The sequence below is a fragment of the Leuciscus leuciscus genome (assembly GCF_965113295.1).
Source record: "Leuciscus leuciscus genome assembly, chromosome: 15".
NCBI lineage: Eukaryota > Metazoa > Chordata > Actinopteri > Cypriniformes > Leuciscidae > Leuciscus > Leuciscus leuciscus.
The window spans coordinates 20,864,729-20,882,785 of record NC_138739.1 but is presented as its reverse complement, the minus strand read 5'-3'; the positions used below and the strand labels follow the sequence as shown (position 1 = coordinate 20,882,785).

The following is an 18,057-nucleotide window of genomic DNA, read 5'->3' as shown; positions in this document are numbered from 1 at the left end:
TGTCATACATTTTATATCTAAATACTATCTAAACTAACGAGTTAGAAAAAAATTCACTACCCTCGCCGTTGTCAGGCACTCGGAACCTATCGAAAAATCCAATAAAAGTCCATGGGACCAACCTGTAAAAACATGATTTTATGCTGTGAAAACGGACATTTTAACATGGGGGCTATGGACATTTGCTCCCTTTTGGGACCTTCCCCTAGCGGATTTTCGATGTATTGCAGTTTTTCGCACTTCCGGGTAGGCTTCATTTTTCAGATCAGAATGTTGCCCCTTGGGTGGGCCAGGCCCACCCTGACCCCCCCGTGGAGCCGGGCCATTACTCATGTGCGCAAGGTATACAGTAGGTGGCGGTAATACTCGGCCATGAAACAGAAAGAAGAAGACGAAGAAGAAGAAACGAGGGCGCCGCTTTTGAACTTCCGTTTTTGCGGTCGCTCTGTATATTTCTGTGGCATTGCTGTCCAGGAGTATTTAGCTTTTGAAGAGGATTTACTGAATGTAAAGGTAAAAGTTATAACTTGATAAATCATGAGGATTGTAATGTTTAAAGCAGATGTCTTAACAAATGTCAGTAGACCGGGAAGATTTTAAAACGAGCCGTTCATTCATAAATACGTAAGATCGCTGTGAAAATACAGACGGGGAAAAAGACACGAGCTCAGCGCAGCGCTGAAAAGGGGCGGGGCTACATAAGGTCTGTAAATGCTGGAATGTTCCCAAGTCCCATCAAGTGAAGTCAGTTGAACACTGAGAACATGAGTGATCCAGAGCCCTGCATAAAGGAAGATGAAGATACTAAAGATCAAATAGGTTGGTGTTTATTCTTGATCCTTCATTAGTTCACCCAAAAATGAAAATTAGCACATGATTTACTCACCCTGAAGCCATCCTAGGTGTACATGACACTCTTTCAGACGAATACAATCGGAGTTATTTAAAAAAAAAATTATCCAAATATTATCTGAGCTGTTTTATTTACATTTATTTTATATCTGATTCAGAATTTTTGCTACTGTGTTACTAAAGTTTTTAATGTGTAAATTAAGCAAAACCTGATTCAACTGGTAAATGTTTTTCCATTGTTTCAATTTACAAGTTATAAGTAACCTGAAGTTATTTTTCTGATATTTTGGTAACAGGTTTGATAAATGCATTAAAAAAAAACTAAAAGCTTTTTTTGTTAAAAGTTATATATCTGAGAGATTGTGTTGGAAACATGAGATCTGTGCCTATAATTTTTTTTTTTTTAAATAAGAACTTGTAGGTCAATGTGCCCAATTCATGGAAAGTTCCAATGACATTGATTTCATTTTGATATTCAAAATGTATCATACCATTGTATTGTGTTTGGGTGTTGTGTTAGTCTTCACTTCCTCATTTCCTTTAAATTTTTTTACGGATATACATGACAAACTTTTTTATTATTATTTCAGACTTAATGGAACTGAACAAGGAGATTGAAAAACTGAGCAAAGGAGAGGAGAAACATCATCATGTCAAAACTGAAGAAAAATCTTTGAGGAGAGCCGAAAATTCTTGCCTTCATTGTGGAAAGAGATTCCCAAACAACAAAAGTCTTCAAATTCACATGAAGATCCACACTGGAGAGAAGCCGTACACATGTGATCAGTGTGGGAAGAGTTTCACAAAAAAATACCTTAATGCACACATGAAGATCCACACTGGCGAGAAACCACACACATGTGATCAGTGTGGGAAAAGTTTTATACGAAAAGGACACCTTAATGAACACATGAAAATCCACACTGGAGAGAAGCCGTACACATGTGATCAGTGTGGGAAGAGTTTTACACAAAAAGAGCACCTTAAGGATCACATGAGAATCCACACTGGAGAGAAGCCGCACACATGTGATCAGTGTGGGAAGAGTTTTATACGAAAAGAGCACCTTAATGAACACATGAAAATCCACACTGGAGTGAGGCCGTACACATGTGATCAGTGTGGGCTGAGTTTCAGACAAAAAGGAACCCTTAAGGATCACATGAGAGTCCACACTGGAGAGAAGCCGCACACATGTGATCAGTGTGGGAAGAGTTTCACAAAAAAATACTTTAATGCACACATGAAGATCCACACTGGCGAGAAACCACACATATGTGATCAGTGCGGGAAGAGTTTCATACTAAAAGCAAACCTTAATGCACACATGAAGATCCACACTGGAGAGAAGCCACACACATGTGATCAGTGTGGAAAGAATTTCACAACAAAAAATTACCTTAATGGTCACATGAAAATCCACACCGGAGGGAAGCCACACACATGTTATCAGTGTGGAAAGAGTTTCACAACAAAAAATAACCTTAATGATCACATGAAAATCCACACCGGAGAGAAGCCACACACATGTGATCAGTGTGGGAAGAGTTTCACATACAAACACAACTTTAAGAATCACATGAAAATCCACACTGGAGAGAAGCCGTACACATGTGATCAGTGTGGAAAAACATATTTTTCATCATCATCCCTGAAGAACCACCTGAAAGTTCACACAGAGAAGCCCCACATGTGTTCTTTGTGTGGAAAGCATTTTAGTCAGCTGGGTTCTTTAAAAATACACCAGAAAAGACACAGCGGTGTGAAGAATCATGTGTGCTTTAATTGTGGAAAGTGTTTTATGACAGATGATGCAGTGAAACGGCACCAGAGAATTCACACTGGAGAAAAACCTTACAAGTGTTCACACTGTGACAAGGGATTCAGCCAGTCAGGAGATCTGAAAACACACAAGATGATCCACACTGGAGAGAAACCGCACACATGTGATCAGTGTGGGAAAAGTTTCATACGAAAAGGAAACCTTAATGTTCACAGGAAAAGCCACAATAGAGACAAGCCACACATGTAAGAACTCACATTGTCATTCTGGACAAATACATTATATTATCCCAGAAGAACCACAATACAATGTAGTAGCCTACCATGATTGATTTTTGTCCATCCCAAATAGATTTTGCCTAAATTATATTTATTCCACTCACTTTTTTCACTCATGACTGAGACTGAATGAGGTTACTTTCTGCCTATTAATTTCAAAAGTAGCCTATGTCAAAAATAAATGGCACAAAGCACTGGAGAATTCTTACTGGTTTCACACGTAAATTAAACATTAAGATGTACTTAAAAAGCTGCAATAGAGACAAGCTCTCTTAAGTTACCCTCTGTATTGTAATTGTTGATTTACATTAAAAAAAATGTATTGTGGAAGGTAACTGCATGTCATATAATGTGGATTACACATCCAATCTGGTCAGCAAGGCACAATTTAAAAGCAATACAAATGCTCAATATGTCATTGTTCACTTATATTAAAACAAAATAGATAAAAAATCATAGATAAATTGTAATTTTGTTGTGACAGAACTGATGCGGGCTGCTTTCAAATTCACTTGGGAAATCTTACAAGTGATTGGTTGGGTCCTTACATGCGCTTCGTGAGGCACACGCAAGGTCTCTCGCTCCCTCTCTCTACACGTTCTTCCCCCGGTAGACGTACAATCCACAGCTAGATTAATGAGAAGCCCTATGATTACAACGACCATCATTTGAAGTGTCACATAGTTCTGAAATTATCGTACATTATAGGATTTTTTCCATTATTGATCGTACATCGTACAGAGGTCGAAATTATCGTACAGAGGTCGAAATTATCGTACAAATACGATAATTATCGTACATCTGGCAACACTGCTCGTAATACGCATGTGAACGCCGTCAGGTTCGCGTTTTAAAGTTTGCGTAGAGAGAACTTAAAGAGTTGGCCTCTAAGTTTATAACTCTAATGATCATTGCGACAGAAGTAAATCAATCAAAACTAACTTTAGCTGGACAATAACTTTATCCTTGAGCTGCTATAAAGACAAAACAATATATTTTACTTTAATTTCCTATTATCTCTGCAAAGCCACTTTGGAACAACATTGTTAAGAGCGCTATATAAATGAAGATGACTTAGAGATATCTACCTGCGTCGTTGATTGGAGTTGTGGACTCCAAGCAACTGCCATTTATACAATGGATCCTTTTCACAGACTGATGCGTTTCCAAAGGTAGACTATCAACATCACAAATGTAGTAAAGTTTTTCATACTTTTAATTATAATAATAATAATAATAATAATACACATAATGCTATACTTTTTACCTTGGCATTACAAATCTGATTAAAACTGCGCAAGGATATTTCAGTGGTTGGCAGTGACTGATTTAAAAAAAAAACATAATTCTCTCTTCTGACTATAGTTTATTTCTCTATATTTTTTCCTCCTTTTAGAATGTCGTCAACAATCTTTCATGGATTTTACCTTTTCTGTTGGAGCGAGTTGTTACACATTATAATGTATAACTACTCGCTCCAACAGAAAAGGTAAAATCTTTAAAATAAGCGATAGTTGTCAGATCGCTTATGAGATTCTCTGAAATGTGAAAAAGGTCTATTGATCTTCCATTGAAGGTAAAACACTAGTGATGGTAATGCATGGTTTTCGATATGAAATGATGTCAGCACGTCTTTAGACTTTCTTTCTATTGAAAAAAACAAAAACAATCAGCTTATGTACAAAATGATCCACAGGCAAACCTCCAAACAACCTATCTACAACCCTATTTCCGACTTAAAAATGTGAGCCGATATTCTTTGACTTTAAAAATGAATGACAAAAACAACAATGGTTCACAGAGAAGATTGTTGTATTGCATTGAGTATTGTATACAGAGCCAATGAAAAACACATCAAAACACTCTAGGATAAATACAGTCTTTCACAATAAGATCAGATTTAATATTCAGTTATAGAGAATCAATAATCAAAAGCAGCAAAAACAAACAGAAAAATGACCTCTTAGCACATCTGTCAAAGTTCCCTTCCTAAGAGTAAAAAAATAAAATAATTATTCGCAAGTTTACTACAGGCGAGCCGTTATGTTACACAAACAGACACACAGGAAAGGGTCCCTGTTGTTGAACTCTATGAAGCGTAGTGTTGTTGGAAGAGTTTTACTCTGGTAATGGTCATTTTCACAACTGCTGTAGGGAAGAGGTGCTGAAACACTACAGGCGTTCACTGCAGGAGCTCTTCCCAGGAAATGGGTTTGGAAAAGACCTCACGCTCTAGCCAGAGGTCATAGTTCATTTGGAAGTCTTCTGGAAGGTCGATCCGCTGTCCCAGCACACTTTGCAGGCAGTTGTCCACCGGGAGGAATTCTGGGTTGCTCTGGTTCTTGTCATAGCGTCGGCTGTTGAACCGTTCAATGTTGGCACGTAAGGCGCATTCTTCCGCCTGGAAATCCCACGGGCGAGCGTCCAGGTCTGCTGTCGGAAAAACAGAGAGCACGTTTAATTCTGACACCCAGGTGCTACTAAAATTTCAGGTTTAATATTGACGCATCAAATTGTTTAGTGAAGATCCCAGTCCAGTTTCTTCCCCCTACTCACCGTTTCCATAGGCCCAGTCGTCGTTGAGGCGATGACGCACTTTCTGGTATATCGCTGACATGGTTTTCATGTTGCTTTTCCTCCATTGCCGCCCCAGATACTTCGTCTGGACTTTGAGCAGCTTGAGCACATAGAGCTGCATCATGGCCTGCTTGACCTTCAGCGCCCTCTTCAGGATGGGAGCTGATTTGAACACCACCAACATCTAGAAATAAGCAAAATTTGAATTGACCACTAATGGATGGCTCTCTCCAGCTACGTTAAATGTTCGTGGTTTGCATGCTTGATTTGTGTGGTGTCTCACCATGGTCCTGGAGTGCTTCCATTTGGTGAGTTTGTTGAGGATGCGCAACAGATTAATACAGGAGAACAAGTTCCTCCAGCAGAACTGATTATTATCACCAGCTTCCTGTAATCAGAACGCATCAAACAGCTCAAAGACTAGCTCAGAGGAGCATTAGACACATTCAGGTGTGTTTTTCTCACCAGACTCTCAGCGGTGAGCTCTGGAAGCTCGTGAACGACGCAGTGCGGGAAATCCAGAGCCGAGATACTGCCGAGGAGATAAGATATGACAGATGTCATTACCCATAAAGCGTCATGAAAAATGAACACGGGTTAAAGCAAGTGCAAAGAAGTTATGGAATATTCATGCTCTGGGTCATTTTGACCCATGAACAGATGTTTTGTGAGCCTGAAATGAACAAAGGTTGACTTGAAGTTTTACCTGTTTTTAGCGGTAATGTAAGACATGATGTTCTGGTTGAAGAACTTCAGGATCAGCGGGATGCAGTTGGCAAACACCAGATGCTGTGCCATGTATTCAAACTGCAGGAGAAAACTTGCGTCAACATTCTCTTTTTACTTGCAGCTGTTTCGCTATAATTATGAAGCCCAAAATGGTGTCACTAGTCAAAAACATCCTCATTACTATGGTGCAAGCTGACAAAAAGTGAGCTGGACCTCACTATTTAAAAGGCTTACAAACGCCTCAAATCACATTTTGTATAATAAAATAATAATGTCAAATGGTTTGTGTGAGTTGGATGTAGGTTATGGTTAGGGTAAAACCAACATCTAGAAAAGCTCCTCACGGACAGCTTCAATAGTGTGTTTGTGTACCTGATAGACGTGGTTGAGCTTGAAGTGTTTCAGTAGCAGCAGCAGTATGGCTGAAATGGCTTTGACAATGATTTCTTTATGGCGATTCACATCTACGCCCAACTTCATACTCTGAAGAACCGTAGTGCTAGAAAGAGATACCAGACAGGCCGTGTCAAACCATGCACAAGTAAGGTACGATGACATTAACGAAATTGCAGCAAAAAAGTTCATTGTCTATTGTCAATAACGTAGTTGTATGAAGCACAGCTAACACAAGTCACTTTCAAACCATCAGCTTTCTGCTGTTCAGACCATATCATTCATGTGGCCTTGAAACTTGAAAATAACCAACATTTGGACAAAATGGAACTTTTCGGATCACATGGATTCCTTTCGGAATGACTGGATTTCACCCACGAAAATTCACTGAGCAACGGTAAATGTGACAACACCTTTAGTAAAGTAAGTCAGTCTATGGAAAGTGTTAAAAATGAAATTACACAGCTAAGTGACATTTTAGTTTCTTACCAGAGCAAGTTAACATGACAACGCATTAAGAGTAAAAAAAAAATAGTGACAAACCTCTAATATTATAGTAATATTATAGTAACCTTAAGAAAATCAAACTATTGGTATCGGTACATATCATTCTAAATAATCTGCAATCGGTATCAGCGGAACATTTTTGTATCAGTCTCATCTCTAACTAATACAAAAAATAAAATAATAAAAACGACAACAAAATTACTAAAACATTTAAATGTAAAAAGAACATCTATAAGATAATTTTATATATTAATAAATGCTAGAACAGTATCTCAAATTATCCTAAAATAGCTCTGATTTTAGGTACACGCATATTTGACAAAATCACAATCAATAATTTCAGAGAGAATGTCATGAATACTTATTACCCAGGAGATATTTTTTACAGCATCTGATGCCATGAACTCACTGTTGCCATGGCAACCAATGTGAGCGATTCAGCTCAAACACACACACACACACTCAAGTTGTTTGGAGAATCACTTTGATTCAGTTCATCAGTGGTATGATTCATTCACATCATAGGTTTACAAGCTCCACTGAAGAATCATTCAGTTTGATTCACGGAAGGCACAACTACATCTGCAACTGTGCTGTTTAACAGTGTCTTACGGCATTTCCTCGGGCAGCACGTCCGCCAGGATGTTGATGGAGTCGGTCTTGGCTTTGGATGTGGGAGCAGCAGCCAACAGGATCTTGAGCAGAGCGATCTGAACACACACACACACACACACACACACACACACACACACACACACACACACACACACACACACACACACACACACACACACACACACACACACACACACACACACACACACACACACACACACACACACACACACACACACACACACACACACACACACACACACAAACAAGGTCTGTCAGTATGAGAACGGCTCAAATCCAGTGCGACTAGTGTGTGAACTGTCAGTCTCTCACCATATACTGTGGTAAACTGGGTAAAATACCCTGGTACAAGAGCTCTGTGGAACACAACTCCAGCTCCTCTTCACCCTGAACACACACACAGGGTTACTAAACTCATCATCAGATGGCATTTTGCAGTTCTATCAGTGTACGGTCACTCACGCCAGAGAGTGGGGTCTTCTGATACTCCTCTTCTTTAGCGATCTGGACCTCAGCGATGGACACATACTTGTGCTGAAACAAACACACAAACTAAATGTTACAATGAATCTACATATGTATCTCAGAGCATTTAGCCACAAGTGTGATTTCACTATTGTTAAGATGTGTAAAATCAATAAACAACAGCTAGTTGAAATGGTTTACTGTTTTTATAAAATGGTAACAACGATGAAATAACATAAAATGATGTTCAATAAAGTTACATAATGATTAATATAATTAATCATTAAATCACAATAAACAATTCTTCCACCAAATAATGTTATTTGTTAGTCTTACAATTTTAACTAGTAAAAAATGTAAATAGATTTATGATTAATAAAAATTTTCACGAACGGTTACAAATATTGTATTAATTAAATTTAGTTGATAATTGTGTTAATGCTGATAACAAAAACAACACTACTACTAACAATAATATTCACAATAAACAATTCTTCATTAGTCTTACAATTTTAGGCTAACTAATAATTGACGTTTGATTTACGACCAAAAGAATGTTGTCGATTTTTTGTCACAAGAACAACTTGCAGTAAAAAAAAAAACATATGGGTTGCAAATATTTTATTATTAATTTAATTTTCATTCTATACTTTTACTATTGTTACAAACAATTTTTTTTATGGAGGACTAAAATGCTTCTTAAAAAGAAAATGAAGGAATCAATGATCAATTTATTTATTTATTTATTTAAATTTGAATAAATCACAAATGACAACCATTTTAACTAAAACATTGAAACCATGTAAAAAAAATAAGTGTAATAACAAAAAAGTACAACAATTTAATTCAAACTGAATATTGGTCTTGCCTAATTCAATCAGAATTAACAAAACTATTAAATTCATAAATCACGTTTTTTCAGTTCAAAGCTAGTATTGATGCGTGAAGAAATTGTGGAGTTAAGTTAATAAGTCATGGATGATGCTAATTACCTGTTTAAGAGTTTTGATGCTTTCATGTATCGGTCTGGGCAATCCGACCACTGTATCCGTGTCACTGCAACACAAACACAAACATGCATCACTGAGGCTCACAGGAAATGAGCAATTGAGTGGCATATAACAGACTCACTTTCCCAGTGTGTAACCGATGAATTTACTCCTGCTGGAGTCCAGGAAGTTCTCAATATCCTTTTCCCTGTTAAAATCAACATAGACACCAACTTATATTTGAGAAAACCATCAGACAAACCATATCAAATGGATGAAGTCGAGTTTCTACCTGACTTTCGGAGCCCACGGCAGACCCTTGGGAAAACAGACCCTCTCAGAGGGGGGGTGCGGGATGGGCGGCGGCATGACCTCATCGCGCTCCAGCGGGAAAGCCTCCGCCTCTAAAGAGTTGTCATTGTCGTCATTTTCCTCTTCGTCTTCGCGGGATTCATCGGCTTTATATGGGTCCTTCTCGTTAAACGCATCCAGATTGTCCTGCTTTATAAGACCCTGAAGAAATAGATTTAAAGGGTTCACTTTATCGTTTTATTTTCCACTCCACAGGTTTCCGTCAAATATATATGCGTCAGTGACCTTGTGTTCTCTCCGGGCACGTCTCTGTTGTTGCTCGATGAGGTCAGAGGCGGACGCTGGCGGGGATGCGGCTCTCATGCTCCGCACCACACGGATACTGTCCTCCGGCAGCGGCGGGAGACCCAACGACACCCGTCTACTGACCTTACAGCCCTGCAGCTGCTCGAACCCTCCCAGAGTGAACTGGGATGAGTCAGGAAACACACAGACCATTAATCATAAATCAATCATAAACCTCCTTTGAAAGTATTCATTGAGCATTATCAGCATCTATTATCTCTTATTGTCAACGGCTGCAATCTGATTTGAGCAGATCCAAAGAAACGAAACATCTGAGTGCAGTGGTTCGCGAAAATTAATCAGACTTTGCATCACTATTAGTGAGAGACTGAGAGGCGAATTAATATCTAGCTCTATTGAACTGAAAAAGGCTGTTAAAGAGGAACAGATTCCCTTTGAAAGAATGGATTCCAACCTTTAGAATCGATTCATTCCTTGGAATTCTTTTTGGAATCGATTCCCAACTTTAACAAACACAAGAATCTATCTAAACCCAAAAATTCAAGTTAAACCCATCATTCTCACCAGGATGGTCTTCCAGAGCAGCAGCAGGACTTTCTTCATGGGGAAATGGGGCGCGTGGCCACTGCAGAACTTGGTCACCATCCCGAACAGCATGACGGAGACGGGCTCATGGTTATAGAGAGGAGAACCTGCCAGGAAGAGTTACAGGGACATTCATGACATTTATACTCTTCCATACTCAACGCGCATCTTCAAAGCAACAGTCATTTTTCAGATAATCTTAGTCTAACTAACGAACCAAGCTCAGATTTGAAGGTTTCTCTAATGGTTCTCCATTCTGGACTGTCTGTGGGATCTTCACGCTGGATAGTCTCCACTATCAGATACATGATGTTCAGCAACACCCTGAAAACACAAGCATGCGCAGGGTTATGGAGGACTATGAGTGCGTCTTAAAGGTGCAGTATGTAATATTGACTAGCTGATAAAATGGGCACTGCAGTCCAAATTCAAAATATTGGAGATCTGATCCCCAAACCGCCTCCTCAGACTTGACACTCACGCGGGTTGCCAAAATTGAGGACATGCAACAAGAACAAGCGCGATTGACAATGGAAAGTGATGAGCTTTACACTAAGTTGATCAGTTAATGTATATGCAATGTTTTTATTGTTGAGGCCATTTAGGGCAAGTAGAAACTGCGATCTCTGACTAGGGTTGGGTATCGTTTCATTTTTAGCGATTCCAATTCCGATTCTGCTTATCGAATCCGGTTCTTATCGATTCTTGTTTCCGATTCCAATATTTTTTGGAGGGAGAAAAAAGGCCGAATAATTGAAGAATAAATATTTCTACCTTTTATTCTTGCCAATTTTAAGTAATAACCAATAAAATGGCTAAAGTGAAAGGAGTCTCTTCATATAAAGGTGTTGATTACATTATTACTCCAGCAGTAGGTGGCAAAAATCGACTTTTTAAATTTTTTTTATTGAATTATTTATTGAAGAAGACTCGAGAGATTCGTTCAAAAACGGTGAATCACTTTTACATGCAGCCAATAACCCGTTCAAAACCGGGATATTAGCAATAACCCGGTCGCGCACGGCCATGTAAACATGCATGGAAAAGCACGGCCGCGCCGTTTTCTCCTTCTTTCCACAAGCACTTGCGCTCCCGTGGCGTCTGTTGTTGCTATGCAACCAACCATTTACTAGGCTAAAAACCCGCCCTATTCAGCTATGATCAGTAGGGGTGTTCGGTTCCGGTTTCTTTGGAGTCGACTCCGACTCCTAATTTTGGAGTCGGTGGAATCGACTCCTCGACTCCATTTACTTTGAATTAAAATAGGGTCAGGATTCAGAAGGTGCGTCTCAATATGCTTCCTCGTTTCTCGCTCGTATGTCCTACGACCCTGAAACCGATCGAGCTCCGCTCTCATGTAGGACATCTAAATTCTTTAATTCCACCGGGAGGAGGATCACCATCTTGTCTAATCTTATTCTAAAAGTGACGTATTTTTGTAAGGGTTGTAGGTGATTTTACTGTCATTTAAATTTGATATATATGGACATTAACTCCTAAATAAACTCCTTATTTGGATTTACATTTCATTAGCTGAATTACGTGTTTTATCTTAATTAAATATTTATCTGGGACTGTACAGGAAAACATATAACTAGCGTTACAGCGTTTACCTCATCCATCTCATCTTGACTGGTGCTTGGCCGTTGAAGACTTGCGAGTTCTGTTCGATGAAACGCTTTCAAGTGTTTCCACATGCACGACGTTGAACTGTTGAATTTTAAACAACGTTTACAAATATCACAACGAACTTTAGTTTTGTCTTCGGTCTGGTTGAAATATTTCCACACGGTTGAGGTCGGGGGTTGCCATTATAAGTTAACGTTACTGGATTCAAAAACAGTCATCACTCAACAGTATCACTCAATCAACCACCACTTACCAATTATGGGCATGTCCCACTCTCACCCTGAGGACTGGTACATGATTGGTTCGTAAAACCTACTGCAGTGTTTTGTGCCAATCACAACCAATTGACTGTATTGAACCACATCATGATTGATTGAGCCGCAAAACAGACCCAACAGAAAAAAACTATCTATACATTATTGTTCTTTGTTTTCCTGGCATTACTTATTTTTTCCTCTCATTTCTTTATCTTTTTGTTTTAATTTCCGTATCTTTACATTCATTATAATCTTTTCGTTATAATGAACTGTTGCTGTGTTGAACTTGAAAAAAACACTCAACACTGGGAGTCGATTCCTGACCTGGAGTCGATTCCGACACTAGGGCTAGTGAGAGTCGAGGAATCGACTCTTTTGGAGTCGACTCCCCATCTCTAATGATCAGCTGTTCAGCCGAGCTTTTGATGTTACAAAAAGGTCGGTTGTTTTTTGTCACTTGACCTGCGCACCGCTTGCGCCATTCTGAAAAGTTGAGATGTTTTCATCTCGCCGAGGCATAGGCGCGCCTGCAAAAACGAGCGCCACGCACCGTATGCTCGTCGCGCCCACGGCGCTTCTATTATGAACGTACTTGCCGCGCGCCTACATTTGAAATAACGGATAGTCAGGAATCGATAAGAGGAATCGTAATGCGTGCGTCTTATCGAATACCCGGTTTTTGGAAATTTGTTACCGGTTCTAAAATGGAACCGGTTCTCGATACCCAACCCTATCTCTGACCCATTTTTTTTTTTGGCTTCAATGGCTGTTTCTGCTAACTGGCAACCCAGTGTGTCGAAATACTAAGGGGACATGGTTTTGCGTTCTCTCGTAAATGTCACATGGAAAGTGCGTGGATGGCCAAAGTATACTAAATGCATGTAACGTGTGGTGTTGTACCTGAGGTCAGTGCTGTCGGCCAGTGAGATGGCGGGTTTCCTGACCGCACTGCTGCACGCAGCACTGTTACTGAGAGACATTTAACAAGAGTTATTTCAGTTTTCACATGTGTAATATGAATGTTTGCATGTGCAGTTCATCTCACTCGATCTCCATGTTGAGCAGCTCCATTAGCGCAGTGAACGCTCCCACATCCAGCAGCAAGAAGACGTTATATCTCATCCAGTGCTGCACCTCCAGTTCTGAAGAACACTCACCAAATGTACCTGAAAAAAACAAACACACACCATCAATTCTTATTAACACGAGACTCTAGGGTGTTTACAATCAAATTAATGCATATATAATGCATAGTTTACCTTGAGCCATGTACAAGATGGCTCTGGCAACTTTTAATCTGCGTTCTCGGCCGATCACGTCCAGTCCGTCCAGCAGACGCATGGCGTGAGTTTTGTGCTGAACCAAATCCAGTTCGGTCCATTTCTGATCGGGCACTGCAAAAGCACATGGACATTTGCTCTTTTGTGACTTACTCATTATCTTGCAAAACCCAAAAATGTGCATCTTAGATGCACAAAAGAAAAAACATTTCAATAAAATGCGAGTTTGTATAACTTTGAAACAATCGAGTGAAAAATAATTAGATCAGTACTTACTGTGAGTGTGGAAATCTTCTTCGAAGCACTTTCTGTTGAGTAGAAACTCTGGTCCCTCTGTGTAACTGTACAACTCTACAAACAGTTTAAAAGAGGAAAATGCATTATTGTAGTAGCAGTTGGTTAATGAAGGCTGAAAGTTGAATATGATATTAGTACAGAAGAAATGAGCAGTAAACCAAATGAATAAACGCTCACCTGACAGTTCGATTGTCCATTTATCTGCATCTGAATATTCAAACTCCAAATCAGGAGTATCTGATAAACCCTGAGACACAAACACTGAGTCAGTGTAACTGTCCAATAGGAGCTGACAATTCAGTCACAACATTTAAGGACAGACAGAACAGGCCGTATTCACATTACATGGATCAAGTGACCTAATTCCGATTTTTTTTCCCTCCCATGTGGCACAGATTGGATATGACCCACAAATGTGTAAGCAGGAAAAAAGCACATGGTATTCTCAGATTGGTTTCAGCCCTATAAATCGGATATGTGCATTTGCGTCTGCCCTGTAAGCAGAAAGATCGGATATTTCTGTCCACGTGACCAATGTCGGATATTCCTGTCCAATGTCATACGTCATAAAAAAAAAAAACCTACGGTGGCGAATGATGTCTACTCAGGTGCAATCAAATGACTTATCAATGGCGCAATGGAGGACGAATGCTCAAACCACTTAAGAGACCAATGTTTTGCTGAACTTTAAAGATGGTGCTGAAAGCAAAAGCTTGTATTATCATTTCATCTGTATCCATTGCAAATCGCATCATTTTTAACTCCCTTTTCAGCCTAAGATTTTCCGGGTCAGTACGGTTGTTTTTCCCAAGTGTATAGTATAAATTCAGATATTATCGGATATGAGTCAACTTTAAAAGATGCAAGTCTGTTGGTCGTCAAAAAAACAAAATAAACAAACAAATTGGATATAGTCAACCAATCAGAATTGGGCATCAAGACATGCAGTGTAAATGCAGCCTTGTTTGAAATGAGTTATCCTTGTGAAAAGAAGTGCACTTAACTTTATGTAATGTGCACTTGTAGTGTATTTCAAATCTTAGAAGTATATTTAAAATGTTTTACTTCTTGCAGATAATATAAATGAAAATATATGCAAGTAAACTTAAGGTACACTTTCATGACTAACATGTTTTAAGGACATTTTAAATAATTGTTTTAATAATCTTTTGTTGTGCTTTCAAGTAAATTTGATATTGCATTTAAAGTTAATATATTTTAAATGCACTAAATTGCAACTTCATCATTAGAAACTTGTAATTTCTAATATATTTAAATACACGACATGCAACTTTCAATGGAAATTACATTAAAGTATATTAGTATGTATACTAAAATATATAGCCTACATGGTATGTATACATATACATGGTATATGGTATATGTACAGTGAGGAAAATAAGTATTTGAACACCCTGCTATTTTGCAAGTTCTCCCACTTGGAAATCATGGAGGGGTCTGAAATTGTCATCGTAGGTGCATGTCCACTGTGAGAGACATAATAAAAAATAAAAAAATCCAGAAATCACAATATATGATTTTTTAACTATTTATTTGTATGATACAGCTGCAAATAAGTATTTGAACACCTGTCTATCAGCTAGAATTCTGACCCTCAAAGACCTTTTAGTCTGCCTTTAAAATGTCCACCTCCACTCCATTTATTATCCTAAATTAGATGCACCTGTTTGAGGTCGTTAGCTGCATAAAGACACCTGTCCACTACTACTAACATGGCCAAGACCAAAGAGCTGTCCAAAGACACTAGAGACAAAATTGTACACCTCCACAAGGCTGGAAAGGGCTACGGGGAAATTGCCAAGCAGCTTGGTGAAAAAAGGTCCACTGTTGGAGCAATCATTAGAAAATGGAAGAAGCTAAACATGACTGTCAATCTCCCTCGGACTGGGGCTCCATGCAAGATCTCACCTCGTGGGGTCTCGATGATCCTAAGAAAGGTGAGAAATCAGCCCAGAACTACACGGGAGGAGCTGGTCAATGACCTGAAAAGAGCTGGGACCACCGTTTCCAAGGTTACTGTTGGTAATACACTAAAGACGTCATGGTTTGAAATCATGCATGGCACGGAAGGTTCCCCTGCTTAAACCAGCACATGTCAAGGCCCGTCTTAAGTTTGCCAATGACCATTTGGATGATCCAGAGGAGTCATGGGAGAAAGTCATGTGGTCAGATGAGACCAAAATAGAACTTTTTGTTCATAATTCCACTAAACGTGTTTGGAGGAAGAAGAATGATGAGTACCATCCCAAGAACACCATCCCTACTGTGAAGCATGGGGGTGGTAGCATCATGCTTTGGGGGGGGGGGGGGGGGGGGGGGACAGGGCTGCACATGGGACAGGGCGACTGCACTGTATTAAGGAGAGGATGACCGGGGCCATGTATTGCGAGATTTTGGGGAACAACCTCCTTCCCTCAGTTAGAGCATTGAAGATGGGTCGAGGCTGGGTCTTCCAACATTACAATGACCCGAAGCACACAGCCAGGATAACCAAGGAGTGGCTCTGTAAGAAGCATATCAAGGTTCTGGCGTGGCCTAGCCAGTCTCCAGACCTAAACCCAATAGAGAATCTTTGGAGGGAGCTCAAACTCCGTGTTTCTCAGCGACAGCCCAGAAACCTGACTGATCTAGAGAAGATCTGTGTGGAGGAGTGGGCCAAAATCCCTCCTGCAGTGTGTGCAAACCTGGTGAAAAACTACAGGAAACGTTTGACCTCTGTAATTGCAAACAAAGGCTATACTGTACCAAATATTAACATTGATTTTCTCAAGTGTTCAAATACTTATTTGCAGCTGTATCATACAAATAAATAAATAAAAATCCAGAAATCACAATGTATGATTTTTTAACTATTTATTATGTCTCTCACAGTGGACATGCACCTACGATGACAATTTCAGACCCCTCCGTGATTTCTAAGTAGGAGAACTTGCAAAATAGCAGGGTGTTCAAATACTTATTTTCCTCACTGTATAAATACATATATACATGGTGTACCATAAATGCTTGTCAGTACATTCAGCAGTACACATAACTTTAATATTTCAAAGACCACAGAATTACAAATTGCATATAAAGATGTACTTAAGCATGATTTTATATATATAGATAGAGATAGATAGATAGATAGATAAAACTCTTACAATAATACATTTTAATCTAATTGCAAATAACATGCACTTATGTGTGAAAAAACATTACATTTATTTCGCACTCAGGACATTTTTAAAAGTAAGTTATGCTAAAGTCTACTTTTTCACAAGGGCAGACAGACCGATATTAATGTTCATCAGTAAATCAGCTGATTATGTAGTGTTAAATAACCGATCAGAATCAACAAGAGAAGAGATAGACTTCAGAAATGGGCAATGTTAATAACATTACTCAATCATTTTAATGTGGTTTTCATTAACGTGAATATTCAAAAATAACTGTTTTATTAACGAGATAATTACAAAACGTTGTTCAGGAAAACTTACATTTTAATATTTGATTAATGATGCACTTTTCATATTATCAACTGTGGTTTATTTAATTAGCGTTGCTTAATCACTTGATACATTTTATTCTTGGAATTTCTGATGTTTATGCTAACATTGCTGTCAAAACAAACATTAAACTGCAAAAATACAAATCATAGGGACTTAAAAAGCTTCGTTTGACTCTTACCTCAGAGTCTTTCCTCTGGTTTCTGGTGAACTCGCCTCGCATTTTGTTCGGTAACATTTGATTTTGTTTCTGTTTGTTGTTAGCACATAATCCGACACCCTCCATCTTCACTGCACTTCCTGCTCCCGCTCACCTCTCGCGCTACTTGCACACATCTCGCGATGCTACAACCTGTGGCGAAAGTGACCACTGACGTGATGTGTCAGACGGACCTGTATGAGTCGTGTCTGACTTTAGTTACTAGTTTGCTTGATTTAAAAAAAAAATATATTGTTTGTTAAACATGTTTTATTCACGCAGACAATTTTCAAAATATTTCAGGGGACAGGATATTCCTTCAAGGTAAAACATTTGATGTGTGAAACAATCGGTGCTCACAAAATAGGTTATCATTCCAGCCATATTGAGTGAGAGCTCAAGAGCTGAGGGAAATACTGTCAGGATCTATTCTAAATGAATAAACTTACTTTTATGCCCACCAGGGCTCGCTAG

General features: G+C 39.0%; 2 protein-coding genes across 4 annotated transcripts; one reads left to right on the top strand and one right to left on the bottom strand.

The window, feature by feature from the left end:
* Positions 1–327: 327 nt before the first annotated feature.
* LOC309475611 (uncharacterized protein) lies at positions 328–4,583 on the top strand. Its single transcript, XM_082138464.1, has 2 exons — positions 328–819; positions 1,443–4,583. The coding sequence occupies exons 1-2, from the start codon at positions 765–767 to the stop codon at positions 2,882–2,884; spliced, it is 1,497 nt and encodes a 498-aa protein (XP_081994590.1). The 5' UTR covers positions 328–764; the 3' UTR covers positions 2,885–4,583.
* A 124-nt stretch (positions 4,584–4,707) lies between these two features.
* On the bottom strand, positions 4,708–17,716 carry strip1 (striatin interacting protein 1). Of its 3 annotated transcripts, none has more exons than XM_082138434.1 (21): positions 17,566–17,716; positions 14,053–14,122; positions 13,855–13,929; positions 13,558–13,692; positions 13,344–13,464; positions 13,199–13,261; positions 10,630–10,736; positions 10,392–10,519; positions 9,807–9,989; positions 9,502–9,722; positions 9,352–9,417; positions 9,213–9,276; positions 8,218–8,289; positions 8,068–8,142; positions 7,732–7,829; positions 6,592–6,718; positions 6,197–6,297; positions 5,956–6,022; positions 5,774–5,878; positions 5,470–5,674; positions 4,708–5,346 (listed from the first exon to the last, which is right to left on the bottom strand). In XM_082138434.1, the coding sequence occupies exons 1-21, from the start codon at positions 17,668–17,670 to the stop codon at positions 5,096–5,098; spliced, it is 2,439 nt and encodes an 812-aa protein (XP_081994560.1). In that variant the 5' UTR covers positions 17,671–17,716; the 3' UTR covers positions 4,708–5,095. The 3 variants fall into 3 exon arrangements, with proteins under 3 accessions (XP_081994560.1, XP_081994558.1, XP_081994559.1); XM_082138432.1 differs by having other exon boundaries at positions 13,199–13,267; positions 17,566–17,715; XM_082138433.1 differs by having other exon boundaries at positions 4,708–5,343; positions 13,199–13,267; positions 17,566–17,715.
* Between the last annotated feature and the right edge of the window lie 341 nt (positions 17,717–18,057).

Bases quoted from the DNA above. Each gene is read 5' to 3' on its own strand.
- LOC309475611 (XM_082138464.1), top strand. From the start codon at position 765: ATGAGTGATCCAGAGCCCTGCATAAAGGAAGATGAAGATACTAAAGAT. The intron at 820-1,442 runs GTTGGTGTTTAT...TTATTATTTCAG, and splicing joins AGATACTAAAGATCAAATAG to ACTTAATGGAACTGAACAAG.
- strip1 (XM_082138432.1), bottom strand. From the start codon at position 17,670: ATGGAGGGTGTCGGATTATGTGCTAACAACAAACAGAAACAAAATCAA. The intron at 10,520-10,629 runs GTTCGTTAGTTA...TCTTCCTGGCAG, and splicing joins AACCTTCAAATCTGAGCTTG to GTTCTCCTCTCTATAACCAT. The intron at 9,723-9,806 runs GTCACTGACGCA...CTATTTCTTCAG, and splicing joins GTGCCCGGAGAGAACACAAG to GGTCTTATAAAGCAGGACAA.